Raw genomic sequence first — 15,427 nt, 5'->3', positions numbered from 1 at the left:
TGTTTGTCTTGTTTCTGTTCTTCAAACCAATAAAGACCTGGTTTCTTCAGAGGCTGCTTCTTTAATCATAAAAACACAGATACTCAGATGAAGCAAGCCACATCACACAGATCAGGATAATGAAAGTGAAAAGGTGAAAATGTAGGAGAAAATCCCTTAACTGAATGGTTCATTGGTGGGTCTTCAAGGTACAAAACATCAGGATAATTCAGGTAAGTGTTCCCAGAACCTTGCAACCAGGTAGTCTGGGCAGCTTGTACCCCTGTCAAGGCAGAGCTCCGTGCTGGTTAGATCTGTCTGGTATTTATGTAGTGTACACCACTGTACAGACTCAGGGGACCTGAAATTTTCCAGTGGTACCTGGTTTGATTGCACACTGGTGTGTGCATGTAAAGCAGTGTCCTACAAAGGGTACGGTCATTCAGAGTTAGGCTGAGATGGGGGTGCTGGGCAGGCAGGTGGCCCAGGGTGTCAAGTGGGAATTTTGATAGAAAGATGGTAGCCGGGACTGCTGCTGCCAGCGCAGGGGGGGCAGCCTGTAGCCCTGGGCAAGGAACGCTGCCAGAAGGGGCTGGGTATCGCCTAAATTGTCCTGGCAGAATACGTACGGCTTGTGAGCCACAGGCTTACCACGTCTGCTCTCCACTCTCACCACTGCAAGGCACAACAAGCTAGAGCCTTCTTTCTGATAAGCATTTCCTTCCACAGCAAAAACACTCAAATACATATATTTAGAGAGCTATCATCGACTCGAAAGTCACAATACCATTTGAAAAAGCGTAGCCGGAGCTATTTATGCCACGAGCGGCGGCAAAAGGGAGAAGCCAAAAAAAAAAAAAAAAAAAAAAAACACCACAACTCCTCCCCGGCAGCCCGCTCCCTTTCGCAACGCCGTCGGTGGTGCGACGCCGAGCCCCGTAACCGCACCGGGGGCGGCCGCGGGGTCACCTTGGGCGAGGCGGGGCCGGGGGCAGGCGGCGGCCTGCGGTGCCCCGGGCCGCCCCCTCGGCCCCCTCAGGCCGCCGGGGGGGGGGGGGGGGCAGCGCCGGTCCCGGTGCCGCCGGCGCCGTGTCCCCGCGTGCCGCGCGCCCCCGGCCGCCCGCCGCGCGGCGCAGCAGGGCGGAGGCGCCGCCCCGGTCGTCATTTCCGCCGGGTGTCGGCGTGGGGGAGGGGGGCAGAGCGCTCGTCTCCTCCTCCGCGGCGGCCGGAGCCACAGGGAGCCAGCGCGGGGCCGGGGCCGCCGGGAGCCAGCCGCAGGCCGCGCCGCCACACGAGCCCCGGGCCCGCCCGCCGCCGCCTCGCCGCCGCCCGCCCGGCATCCGTCCCGCTTCCCCCCTCCCCTTCCCTCCCTCTCCCTCCTCCGCCGTCGCCGCCCCGGCTCGGCCATGGGGAACGCAGCCACCGCCAAGAAGGGCAACGAGATCGAGAGCGGTGAGTGAGGGGGGGGCCGCCGCCGCCGCCGCCCGGCCCCGCCGCCCGCCGCCCCGAGGAGGGGCCGGGCCCGGCCCGCCCGCCCCGCGCCGCCCGCAGGCCCCGCGGCCTAGCGGCGGAGGCGCCCAGCGAGCCCCCGGCCCGGCCCCCGCCCCGCCCCGCCCCGGGAGCCGAGCGCGCCGGGGCCGTGCCGGGCCGTGCCGCGCCGTGCCGCGCCGTGCCGCCCGGCTGTCCCGCGGCAGGTGGCTGGCACCGGCGGGGGAGCCGCGGGCAGGTGGCACCCCGCCGCCGGGAGGCAGCGCCGCGGCCCTGCTCATCCGCCGGGGGGGTCGGCCCGGGGCTGCGGCCGTGCCCTGCGTGCTCCGCTCCGCTCCGCTCCTGTCCTCCTCTCCTCTCCTCTCCGCGCCGCCCGTCCGTGGCCCTCTCCTCTCCCGAGCCGCGGTAAAATGGCAGACAAAGGCACGGGTGGGCACTCGCCGCCGTCAGTGGGCTTCTCGCTCGGTTCCCCTCGCCGTCCTGGCGCGGTCTCTAAATGGTGCAAAAGGCGACCCGGTCTGTGGGGGAAAGACCGGCAGGCGTTATTTGCTGAAAGTTAACTTCCTGGCTCGCTTTCCAGTTGAAAACTTTGGGTCTGTTTGTTGTGGATAGAAGAGGCAAGGCGCAGAGAGCAGCCCGTTGTGCAAGCGCAGCGCTCTCCACAACAATACCCTTTGTTATGGGAAATGCCACGGGCAGTCTGAGCACGGACAGAAGCTTAAACCTCCCAGTTACTTCTCGGTGTCTTTCTGCACTCTGTTTACTCTTTATGCCGCTACCCGGGGCTAGGGTAGGAGCGGGCAACCCGCCGGGCGCGGGGCAGCAGCTGCCCACGCAGCGCGCCTTCCACCCGCACCGGGCATCCCCATGCGGGACGAGGGACTCGGCTTGACCCATCCAGCCCTGCTGTGTGGCTTCTCCTTTTGGTTCTCACGTGCCGTCTGGTTATTACGGATTTCACAACCCACACGTTTTGTGCGTGTTTGACCATTGGTGTTTGGCTGAGGACAGTTATTTTTCACAGGAAGCGTTTTAGCCTATGAAAATGGGGGTGGGTTGGATTGCTCAAAGTACTTCAGATGACAAAACGCTGTATTTTGCACCGAGCAGTGGCTGTATTGATATTTCTCCCTGCAGTTAAATAACACTACACCACAGAGAGTGTTTACTTCCTTTTTAATTATTTTTCCCGTATTACCAAATACAGTGATTTTAAGTTGCAGAAATAGCTTGGCTCAGAACTCCTCTCTCTCCCTTTGTTGAAGAGTTCACGTTTGAAAATGAAATGCTGCTAGAGACATCAAGCTCAGATGTTCAATTACTCAGTATATTTAGCAGCCAGGGGCTCTGTAATGATACAACTTCTGTAACAGAGAGAAGAAATTGATCGTCATTGACGTACTGCTGGGAAAGATGAGGATTCATTTACTATGAGGATCGATAGTAGATAAATACTATACACATAATAAATTATCAGAAGCAATGTTTAGTTTACTGGCAGTGGAAGCTGATGTGTAATCTGTTCATACAATGTGTTGTACCTGAAAATTAGAGAAACGTGAAGTGTGATAAAGCTTTAATGTTCCTAATACATATTCACACTGCCAAGACAGTTTTCCTGCTGTTTTTTCGTGGTATGTGTCCTTAACAGCATATATCCCAAATTTCAGGGCACTTAGAATGAAGTAGTTGGAAGTAGTGAGGGAAAAATACCCAGGTATGCCTAGTGAAAGTGATGTTATGCCCTTGATTCATGCCTAGAGCTTATGGCATTGTGTGGATCAAGGGCATGCTAAGGTCCCCGAGAGAACAATGAAGGGTAACTCGGCTTCCTCTGATAACTACGCTTACTAGTTCATCAAGTGTAATTTGAGAGCCCTTCCCTATCTGTGGTCAGCACAGGCAAATGCTGTTCACCTAACTGTGGCCTTTACGCTCCTCTTGTTAGTTTCAGCTTTCCACGTATTTTCAAACTTCTTCAGTTCTTGTTACTTCACTCGGGCTGCCTAGAGGAATAAAAATAGTTGTATGTGAACGCCAATAGTAGGATGAGGCAAACATTTCGTTGGATTTCTAGGCAGAAGTTGAAAGTGAATGAAATCTGAATGCTGGTTAAGTTTCTTAAGCTCAGCTACCAAAAATCAACTCAGGCTTACATAGGTCAGAGGGCAAGACGTATGTATGCATATACAGAAGGTGGAATGCTTCAGTGTAGGCTTTTCTGTGTTTTTTTTTCTATGCATTTCTGATCCAGGCTCTCTTAATGTGCAGCAGGTTTTGATTTTAAGGACCAAAATTAAAAGTGATCCTTAACTAAAGAGAAGCCTAAGGCTCTGTCTCTGTACCTGCTTGAAATGGGTTTGTCGGGTTCCCTGGGTATCCACAGGGCAAAACAGCCTATAGATTTTGAGAGTTTTTTAAAATAATAACAGTAATATACGAGAAGAGACACAGTTGTCAGTCATCTTAAAAGTTTCTCTAAGTTTGATCCCTGATCCTAATTTGCATTTAATTATTCATCTCATTGATATGTTTGGTTTTTTTTTTCAGCTGCTCAATTTACAGTAGCTGAGAAATTTTATTTCACCACCTATGAGTTTAAAAAAAAATAAGTCAACGTGGTAAATTGCATTAAAAAGTCACTGGGAGCTTACCTTAACTTGTTGCAATTAATGTAGGAAAATGTTGGCTCTATTAACATTCATTATTTTGGAATAACATATTAAAGTAACACAAAATAAAAGAAACAGCTACAACACATCTCTGAGTTTAAAAGAAGGTCACAGAGTATTTTACTTAATCCACTAAGTGGATCTGTTTAAAGATTGTTATTGATTTTATATAGAACAGAAATGTTTCAAGTTTACTAGGGCAGTTTTCTAAACAGAAATGAATGTCAGCTCTGCAAATTGTAAGGTTTGTTGAAAATATATATTTTTTTCATCAGATAACTTGGTAATACAGACTTTTGAAGTAATTGCTATGTACAGCTCCGAATTATTTGTCCTCTTAAATATCTAAGGGAGTGTCATACCTGGCAACAAAAAATTTGTTTAGAAGCTAACAGTAATCTCTCTTCCCATCCTCACTTGGAAAATATTTGGGGGTGGTGGTGTTCAAGAATAATTAGCTTAGATATTATCAGTTTCTTTCTTTTTAATCACCAAACTGGATTAGAGACCAAGTGATTAGAGTGCACTCCTTGCTGACTGCAAGGCTTGTATACCTTCTCTTCTTTCCATAGCTACTGAAACTGCACTGCTTGGACTTCTCAGTTGTGCTATGCAGGATTCTGATGGTCCTTGCCATTTTTTTCTATAGCAATATGTAATAGTAAACTGCTCTTAAAACACGTTTAAAATTACACTATCTGTGATTTTCAAAACGTAATTCTGTACATGTTGCTTCTTATCTGCTAGCCAGATCTCCAGCTTCCCGTATACGAGAGTTTTGGTTATCTCATGTCTTTAGTAGCTTCACCTTCTGGGGTCTTTAGGTTGCCAAGCGCTATGCGTGTGATGTGGACTCTGCATGTGAGTTTTATGTTCATTCACTCCTCCTCCTCAGAGTGTTCCCTCTACAGTATCTTCATTTTGACAGAGTTCCTATTATAGTCGATTCTTCCCTTTTTAACTCTTATAATTATTCTGAAAGTAGTGTTCCTTTGAAGTGTGTTTGACAGGAATATTCAGCCTTCTTAATTTTCCTTTGCCAGTAGATCTTACCCTCCTTTTTTCTTATTTTTCATGTGTGTTTGGTGCTGGGTCATTCTGCTGTATTTACTCATTGAGAACTAAGAGACCACAAGTTCATTTCATGTGAAGACTGGCTGAGGCAAAGCTCTGTCACTGCTGACCTTGATTAGATTAAAACCAGTGAACTAGAGGTGAAAAGCTCCATGTCCATTCTTATTCCAAGCTTGCTGATTCCTTGTCACTCTTCCAGAGACCCTCATTTCAGTGTTCTTGGTCTGACTGTAGTCTTGTTCGTCAGCTTTTTGTCTTGTTTTTTCTTTTGCTTATTTTGTTTATGCTTTCTGATACTGAAATAGATAGCTTTTGGAGCCTTGTTTACATGTTTTAGAACATCATCTATAGCATTTATTGTATACATGGCAATTAAAATATATGTATATTGTAGTGATGTTATCCACAGAATCCATTTCAAGTGTTTTTAAAGCTTCTTTCCTTATATTTTTGGACTTGAATTGTTTCACCATTGATTGATTAGATTTCAGCAACGTAGGATCCTATCATCTGAAAGTCAGAGGTAGTTACAATTACTTGCTGGACCAATGCATAAAAATGTGTTTGATGGAATCACCAATGTAAGAATATCAGTATACACCATCAAAAGAGGCACTCTATTATTTAAAAATTCTTCTTTAATTAAAAACAAACTGCTTGTTCACAGCTTGGACTAGCAAAGAAAAAGGCTATTATTCAGTAAATGATTGCCACCTAGGAGCAAAACAAAAGGTCAGAAGGACCCCCAAGTGATAAATCAGTTTATGTACTTAGCTGATGTAGTTAGGCCTTTAGACAGAATATTTTCAATTATTTGGCGTTCCGTTGCTTCTACATTTCTTTGGATTCATTCATTCAACCATATACCCATATTCAAAGAAATGATGGAATCAAATATTTCAAAAAATACTCAGAATTTTCATTTTTGGGGTAGAGTTGTATTTTTCCTTAGTGTAATGAAGGTTATGTCTGGGCTGCAAAAACTGACTATCTCATTGGTATAGGGAGCGAAATGTGGATGGAGCGGTACATGGAAAAACTGTAAGGACACGATACTGGAAGTTAAAGTTTCGTGGGCTCCCCTGCCTGTGTGGAGGGGCGTATTCCCCTGCTGTGTATGAGGTTGTCTGGGATTCTTTTCCAGTTAGTTCAGTTCTTCCGTAATTGACACATCTCTCCTTTGGACAGAGCTGTGGAAAGGGCTTTGGATGACTCTCAGATTTTGTGTGTTTTGCCTGCATCCTTACTGAAGACATCATGAAGGGCTTGCTTGCCCAGAAGCCTTTTTTTTTTTTTTTTTAACTAGAGTAGTTAGTTTAATGAAGGATATTCTCTCTGCTACACAGCGTGTGGGGTGCAGGTCAGATCCACGTACAAAGTATTTTTTAATCGATGTTTCTGGTCATTTAAGCTTGCAGAGTTTTCAGTGTTAGAAACCTAGAGTCACTGGGGATTTTTCTTATAAACTGGTGAAACTTAGGGCTGGAACTTGGCAAGGAGACTGCTCTGCAGCATTGCTCTCAGGCTCTGTCTTTGTTACAGGTGTTAGGTGTTATTTCATAAGCATGTCCTTGGGTTGCAGTTCTGCTTTTCTGTCCCCCTGCTGCTTTTTTTCCAGCCTCTGTGCCCTCAAGTGTGCTGGAACAACTATTTATGAGACAACAAGGTGAACTGAATCTGAGATTGATCTAGGTTAAAAATAACCCCGCAGAAAAAGGGAAAGCAGGAGGGACTTTGGTTAACCTGGAGCGGCTGCCTGATCCTGCTCCCCGAAGCTAGGCTGGTGGTGGCACCAGTGTGGGTATGGGCACAGGCACGGAGGTGAGAGCCTGCAGGCCCCGGCGGGGGCTGCGCGCCCCGCTGTGAGGGGAGCCGTGGTGCTGGGGCTGAGCTGGCCTGCCCGTCCCTTCGGCCGCACGTGGGTTTTATCTTCTGAGGTAGAAACGCTTCCTGGGGATTTGGGGACAGGGCAGAGTAGCGGTGGAGCTGTCAGGAGGTAAGTGAAGTGAGAAATGTGTTGTCTTAGGAACTGCAAACTGAAGAAACGTTTGCCCTCCTCCGTTTTTTTCCTGGTACGGTGGGAGAGGATTACTTTCATTCCTGCGTGTAGCGTTATTTATTTGTGTTATCCTAGTGGTCAGGCGGGCTGGCTGTGAATTACGGTCCCGCTTTGTACAAACACCAAACAGAGAATTTATTCTCCAAAGCGTACAAGATCTGTCCTGGATAGTAAGGTGAATACAGACAGCTAGGAAATAGAAGATAAAAGTGAGACTAGCAGTCTGTGCAGCAGGAGAATCGGGACAAAGCGCTCTCCGGGTGTGTTCGTGTGTGTGTGTTGCCCTACAGGGAACTAAAAGGAAGACACTGAGGTAGCTCTGCCTGTTGTGTTAGGGGTCAGCGCAAGTGGATGGCAGTCTCTGGTGCTTTATCGAGCCTGTCGTTTGGCATCCTGTTAGCTCTTTCTTCAGCGTCACAGCAGAGCAACGTCCACTAAAGGGTAAGGTTTCACAAAACAGCTGAGCCCATCTGGTGGCTTGTGCTGTGGAGAAGTATGTTTTTATTCCTAGTCCCTTCACGTGTCACAGTTCCAATGTTTTTCCAATCCATTGTTAAGATGCTTTACATAGGCAAAAAAATGGCTTTTATTCCTTTAGGTTATCTACAATTATTTTACAAGCCAAATCAGTTTGCTGAGGTGTCGGATGGCAACAGACAGATTCAAAGGAAGCAGTGAAAGTGCTGCTGGCAATGAAATGGTGAGGTGGCAAGGAAAAAGGACTCTCTTCTCAATGCTGAGCTCTTAGATTAACTCAACAGTCTCCTAAGACCTCACCCTGCTAACTTCTTGCTAAAATGATTACTCCAAACCACCTCTTTGCCGTCTGCCTGTGTTCATGTAACAAATTACTTTGTCTCACAGCTCAGTTTTTAGTGAGAGGTGTTAGCACCTAGCAGTTGGGCTTGGTTTATTCACGCATTTAGAGTTAAAAGTGTTGAGAAGATATAGTAAAACATTACTTCTTTCCATCTCCACACATCATATGGATCTTTAAAACAATAATATTTTATTTTTTTGTTTAACTTTTCTTCTTTTTGTATTTAACTTCAGTTGTCTTGTGCCAATTTGACGTTCAAATAAAGAAGTGTACCAAATTTTTTTTCATTTGTTCACTTGCTCATTCATTAAACTGTTTTCAGCTGTTCCCTGATAAGAGGGGTTCATCTACAATCATAGACGGTTTGGTAGCTTATTATATAATGAGTTCTGGTGTATGTTACTGGACACGTGTATTAATTAATGTATTCCTGCATAAGTGTTCACATAGTAAGGGTTAGGGTGTGAGGGCTCACTGTGTGTGGTGTGTACTGTTTTCAAATGTAGTGAAGGGTTGGAAGCACTTTGCATATGTGTGTTTAAACAAACAATAGAAACAAGAAACAGCCACATTTTTTTACAACTTGAGACTAGATGGAAACAGTTTGTTTTCAGTTTCTGTACTTCAGGCTATTCATAGTTTTGAGCCATAGCTTTGAGGGTTTCAAAAAGTCTTTCAGAAAATCAGTTATGTAAATATGCTCTACGTATTAGAGATAAATGGGTCTCTAGACTACGAGAAAACAAAAGTATTTTCCATGACATGGCTGTTTTCTACCAGCAAAAGCCCGATGAGTGTTTTGAGCCAAGTTCGCTCCATACAAATGGCAGAGAATTACTGTTCTACCTTGCTCTGACTGTTTCTTGACAGGTAGTGTCTGTTTGATGGACTAAGTGAAATAGTAAGATAGCTTACCTGTGATGTTAAAATGAGAAGCCTAGAAATCTGCCTTCCACATGTTAGATGAATGTATGTCTCATCTGGGTGGTATGTAAAGGTGTTAGTGTTGTTATGTCTGCCTCTTGTTTATCCTTTTGTTAAAGTACTGTAATGTTTAAAGAGAAGACGTGGTGAACTCTTGTTTATTTCATTCAATTTAAGCTGCTTGCAGCAAGTGCGTACTTGTTAACCTAATGCACTTGCTGTTAGTGCTCATCTGTAAACCCTCAGACTTCCACAGTCGCAACATGATTCAAGGAATTAAAACAAAGGAAGCTGTGTTTCTGGCACAAAGAAGGCGACTTTAAAGACAGAAAAGATTGCTGTTTTGCCTCTATCTGGAATCCATTTGCTCTTCCCTCGTGTGAAGTGACATAATTAAGGGTGTATGTACTCAGATAAATCAGCAGGTACGCTGTAATAGTAATTAAGGTTAGTTTTGATTAATATGATATTAGGCAGTTTGAAATTCTTTGTTTGTCTTACAGCAGGTAACAGTGATAGGTTTATTGTATATTTAAATTCTAATTGTTAAGCATATGATAATCTAGCCTTTCACTGGGAAAAGTGTGACTTAGCTGCACCAAATCTATCATTAAGATAAAGTTTTTAATGCAAATTACCTGTATTCAAACATTTTTTTATTAACTGATCCATAAATTAATTAATAGGAAGCTTGGATTTTTAGTCAGGATTTCTCATTGAAAAACAGGGTATGTGGTGAGAGACAAAGCCTTATGTGGCTGAAATCACGCCATACTGATCTGAAGGAGCTTGGTATTTCCTTCTAGGAGGTGTCGTGATGAACAGAGGTGTATCCTCACTGACTGGTGGAGGACTGCTTTGTACTGGGCAGGCTTTTAAAATTGAAGCCTTGAGTCATGTTTGGTCCTTGTGAAAAGCTGTGTGATGGGAAGGGGACATCTCATGAAATCGAGGGCTAAGGGCACAGCGCATGTCCCCACGTCCCAGCACCGGCACTCTGCTGTGTGGATGATGTGTCAAAAGGTTCTGCACTGCTGGGCTGCAGCACCGTTGTTCAGAAGTAAGGTGCTGAATAACTTAATGGCTTCTGTGAATATGAAATTGCAAAACAGTTTTGCAATTAGTGTAGGTCTACAACAGCTTCATGTGATGTGGGATTAACTGGGAAGTTCAGGATGTGTAGTGCTTTTTAATGTTTTTAGGGGTGTCTGGTGGTTCTTTTGCAAATTAGCAGATTTTTTTTTTCATTTTTGAATTTCTTTTGAACTGAGGATCAAATGCAAAACTGATAGGGAAACAAGATTAGCTTCAGTTTTTCACCCAGACTGCTCTGATACCAAGAACCGTTTAGTTTGTCTAATTTTTGCCTATTGTTATGACACTTTTTTGCCAGATAATTGCTTTTTTTATTCTTCCTACAGAATTATTGCATGTTTACTATTCATATACAGGATACCTTTCATTTGTGTATTAACTTAGGTTTTTTTATGTTGAACTTTGTGCTAGAACATTCTTGAATTTCAAGTGCCCGTGTCCCCATGTTTTTTCCCTTTCTGTTTTCGTTGTTGAGTAACGTTTGTTACTGTTAGTAGGTTTCCCTTTGGCATAATAAATGTATTGACTTTTCAGTTAATTGTATCAAACGTGTCCCATCCAAGCTGAATGCCCAGGAACAGGTTCACAGAAGGGCAGCAAGGATGGTAAAAGGTCCTGAATGGTTTCCATGTGAAGAATCACTCTGAGCGATAACTCTCCGGTCTAGAATAGAACAGCTGTGGGAGGATACGATTTGTACAACTGCGTGTGCCACAGGAAGCGAGAAGTGCCCTATGCGTGTCCTGTTCTTGCTTTTCTTAAGCAGCCAGTGTTTCTGTTGGCTCTTTCCTTAGGGACGGATACCAGCTTATCCCTGATAAAACATTAGAGCCCACTGTGAGAACGAGAAACTTAAGGAAAAAGAGAGTGGTGAGGCACCAGATAATTTGCAGGGCAACTGCTGTTAAAAGGAGGAGGAGTGTGGGTTAAGAAATGTAAAGGTATGGAAGCAAGGGGAGCACTGAGCAGAGCATGGTCTGGATTTTATGCGTGTTCTCCGCTCCCTGCAGAGGGAGCTGACGATGGCTGGCCAGAGGTGCTCTGCCTGAAGGAGTGGGAGTAGGTCCTGGGGGGTCAGGGTCATTCTGCGAAACTTCCTCCTGGGTCAGAGCCCACGGAGCTGGTGGGGAGGTCCTGCATCAGGTAGAGCCTCAGAGAGGAGGTGTGTAAATGTAAGGGTGAGGTAAGAGGGCCATCTGGTCCCACCCCTGCTCGAGCAGGGTGCCCAGGACTGTGTCCAGGCAGCTTTGGAAGATCCCTGAGGAGGAGACCCCACAGCCTCTCTGGGCAGCCTGTGCCAGTGCTCCTCACCCACACAGTAAGAAGTGCTTGCTGATGTTTAGATGGAACCTCCTGAGTTCCAATTTGTGCCCAGTGCCTCTTGTCCTGCTGCTGGGCAGCACTGAAAAGAACCTGGCTCCATCTTTGCACCCCCCTGCTGAACAGTCCCAGTTCTCTCATGGGAAAAGTGCTCCGTTCCCTTCATCAGCTCGGTGGCCTTACGTCGGGCTATTTCCAGTATGTCCACATCTCTCTTGTACTGGGGGGCCAGAACCGGACACAGTGACTGCAGGCAGACAGTTGCAGTACTCCAGGTACACAAAGGCACGTTCCTTATTTTGCTTCTGCCACAGAAGGCAGGTGTACTTGGCATGTCGTATAGTTTCAGCCATCTTTAGTGTTTTCCTTTGATACTTGTTGAGTCCCTTATTTACCCACAGCCCAACCTTCTTTATGCACTACCTGTATTCCTAACAGTCCCGGGCTGTCTTCCTGTAGTCTGACATAAGGCCATTTTCCATTGCGCTGCAGAAGTCCATTGTTTTCTGCACCAAAGCGGTGCTTTTCGTCTGATCTTTTGATCATGATAACTGTCGGTGCTGCTTGTATGCCTTCAAACGGGAATATTTCTTTAAGGGACAGTGTCTCTTTAGAAGTTTGCTATTTTCAGGAGCTAAACTGCTATTTTAAAACTGTTTCCTTCAGAAGAGGACTTTGCTTTTTGCAGATGTTTGAAAGCATGCCATTTAATAAGGAAAAGCACTTGCTAAGTAACTTACAGTGAGAATATAGAACGTAATTTGGCCAAGTAACCGTTGTGCTTTTCAGCCTCAGGACAGTGTTGTGTGATGATTTGGTTTAACGTCTAAATCAGTTATAGCCACAATTAGTTGCTGGTATTACTTAAAATGCCTTTCCAGAAGGCCCTTTGGAGCAATTTTAGAGTTTCTGCTGGGTGAGAATTGTGTTTTCAGATCAGATCTCGATTTTTGCCAGTATGACAACTTTTTAAAAACAAACAAACAAAAAAACGCGGTCGTATTGTCTCCAGATTGTTGTTTGAGACTCTACGAAGTTTTCTTCAACGTGCTGTTTAAGAAGCAGTTCCATGACTGATTTTCTTTGGCAGCAGAGCTGCCGTGAAAGCTCCCTGTCCCGATGACTCCTGCTGTTGTGCACTGTGCTGCAGTTTGCTGCTCACCCCGTACTGATACGGTGGTTTTGAGGACGGCTGTGAAAAAGTCACTGAAGTGAGTGGGTTAAAACCTCTGCTTCCCCTAGCTCTCCTGTTCAACTCATTCAGTTCATGGAGCTGTTTTAAACTGTGGCCCTACCTTGTGTTGCGGTGACACACAAAGACGGGATGCAGAAAAAGGGGAGAAACATAAAGGGGTTTTGCCACCGCAGAGAGCACACTAAGCTTTTCTCTGAAGGCAGGGAGCAGAGGCTGGCCATCGCACAGCGCTGATCGCCTCACCTTTTAGGTGTGTTAACCTGAGGTGGTTGTTAATTTGAGGGGCTCGGCCTTTCTTTCAGCCCGAAATGCTGCTGACTGACTTTTCTAATGGTACACAACGACATGCCCCTCTCAAATGCTATCGGCAGCGTTTGCCCTATTTTTGCTTACCACTGTGATTAAGTAGTATTTGTGACATTTTAGTTCTGTTAAACGTGACTGCCTTCGTGGTCATCAGAGCATAATCTATTTTGACAAAGTTAGTGAGAGGATCACCAGCTTTCCTCTCTATATTTTTAATTACTCCAGAACACGCTCAAGAATTTTTTTTAGGACAAATAAAACTGGAAGATGACTAATGCATGGACAGGCATTTTAGATACAGCATGTGAATAGGGAGCGACAGGAGGAAGACGAGACATGCAGCACAGTGTTGTAGTGCAGTGAGAGATGCGAAGGAACCAGCTACTGAAGCAACCTAAGTGATGAAATAGGGCTAGTGGTACGAGCACCGTAAACGTAGTGTGGTCTTTTACAAGAAGAATTAAGGATCTCCTGCATTTTCATCTGCAACTGAGGTGAATTTTCCAGTCAATGGTGAAGACACTGATTTTCTGCAGGGTTGTTTGTTTTCTGTTAGAAGCAGAAATAAAGTTTGTAGCCTTAGTGCTCTTTCTTTGAAAAGATAACTTGAGGTAGCTCTGCCTTTCTTTGTGTGAAAACGCCGAACAGAAAATAGTGGTTGGCTGCTTTTCCACACTTATATTCAGAACATGGTAATTTTCTCCACCAACTAAATTGACTCATTCATTTCCACTAATGCATACAAACTTGTTTGTTCTACTGCCAGTCTTCCCGTCGAGAAGACTAGCCCAAAATACGGAGTCTGAGAAAACAGTAGAGTAGAGTTCAGTATGGAAAGCACATAAATAGAAGCCTTTCATACACAGTCCCTTCAGATGTGTTATGAAGAAGCTGAGCAGCAAAGCAAATCTGTTGATCTTGAGATCCTGCTTGATAGTTGTGCAGCCCTTGAGAGAGATTTATAGAAGCTGACTGCAAGTCATGAGATGAGAGGGTCGAGATCAGGCACGTTTATAAGAAGCAGAGCAGTGGGTAGAATCGGGGTTTCTCTCAAATAGTGTGGTATTGCTTGAATAAACCGAGGAGAGGGAGAATTATGGAAGTTTGGATTTCCTGTTGAATGTATATTTAATCGTGAGGAAGTGACATCTAGTGGGTTTGGGGAAAATGTACACTATAGCTGCAAATATGGGATATATACAGCATTATGGACGTAAGATACAGTATTGGTGGTTTTCTGAGAGTCAAAGTAGTGGTAAATACTGAAGAAGGAATATACAAGACAATAAAGAAGGTAGTGGCACTAGTCCCTGTTAAGCACTTAGTAGTGCTGTATCGGTAGCAGCAGTAGCACTATAGCATGAGGAGTATTTTCCCTCGTGCAGAATGCAGAAGTATGCTGGAGTTATGTATAAAAATACAAGACCATTGACACAGTTGGGTGTAAAAGCCCAGTTTTTCTGCATTGTTATTGAGGAGCATTAAACTTCTGATGTGGTAGAAAAAGGGTCTGATCATCTTCTGAGCACCCACAAGTCTCTGAAGGCTGCTCTTCTTCGGGACCCTTGCCTCCTCGCTCACAAGAGGCTGCTGGACCTCAACTCATGCTCCAAGAATATGACCGAATAGGAAATCTCCCTATTTGTGGTTACATCAAGAGCTATTGAATAAAAGGTAGCACTGCTTTTCCTTTTTTTTCCCCCCAGTATTTCATCATATGGCAGAGCATATTTTCTCATGAAAGATTAAATTACAGGTGCTGCTGACGTCTGCTCTGTTTGGGAGATTCCTGTTTCTTTGCATATCTGGAGGAAGGTTATCTGAATTGTACTCAATTGTCTGCTGCAGCAACAGCAACTTTGCAGTATCCTTTGATAGACAATTCTTGAACCACAAACAAAAACAGTACTTGAGTTTTATAGCTGCCTGTTCTTACTGGTGTGGTTTTGTGGTCTAAACACAGCTTAATTGTCACAGCACTGGATAATTTAGAACTTAACTTAGATGGCTGCTATGTGAAGTACCAAAATACTGTGTAGACATTGTTGCTATTAAAAAGTACTTCTGGCTAATAGTTCTTAAGAGCTTCGTCAGTGGTGATGGTATTTAAGAAGGGACAGCAAAATTAAAATAGCTATGAAAGATGACCTACAAGCAGATATAAATCCGGTCCTTCAAGTTGTTAAACTTCAGAAAGCAAATACGTAGTCATAACAGGGTTCTAATGTTTACATCTTATGTGAATGCCATCTCTATAGACATACTTCTGTAAAAATAATCAATAACTGAAGGAAAATCTGTTTGAACAAGTGGAAGAGAATTTTTTTTACCCCCGCTTCATGAATTTTTCAGGTAAGAGAAGGTGAGGACAAAGGTAACTTCTGTTTCAGCAGACCTAATTACACCCTGAACAAGAACAGCATTTTGCATGCAAACATGTTTGCAAATATGATATTGTTGAGTGGTACGTTTGATTTGTAGTTAAAAAATGAAAT

At 44.7% G+C, this 15,427-nt stretch overlaps 1 protein-coding gene across 1 annotated transcript in view; it reads left to right on the top strand.

Annotated features, from left to right (window-relative positions):
• Window positions 1–848: 848 nt before the first annotated feature.
• PRKACB (protein kinase cAMP-activated catalytic subunit beta) overlaps window positions 849–15,427 on the top strand; it is a 69,908-nt gene continuing 55,329 nt past the window's right edge. The window contains exon 1 of the mRNA XM_067001740.1: window positions 849–1,431. Within this exon, the coding sequence (XP_066857841.1) occupies window positions 1,386–1,431 (46 nt within the window). The 5' untranslated portion in view covers window positions 849–1,385. The remainder of the gene's footprint in view (window positions 1,432–15,427) is intronic.

The sequence above is a fragment of the Anser cygnoides genome, chromosome 8 (genome assembly GCF_040182565.1).
Source record: "Anser cygnoides isolate HZ-2024a breed goose chromosome 8, Taihu_goose_T2T_genome, whole genome shotgun sequence".
Classification (NCBI taxonomy): domain Eukaryota; kingdom Metazoa; phylum Chordata; class Aves; order Anseriformes; family Anatidae; genus Anser; species Anser cygnoides.
This window is presented reverse-complemented; position numbering and strand designations above follow the sequence as displayed.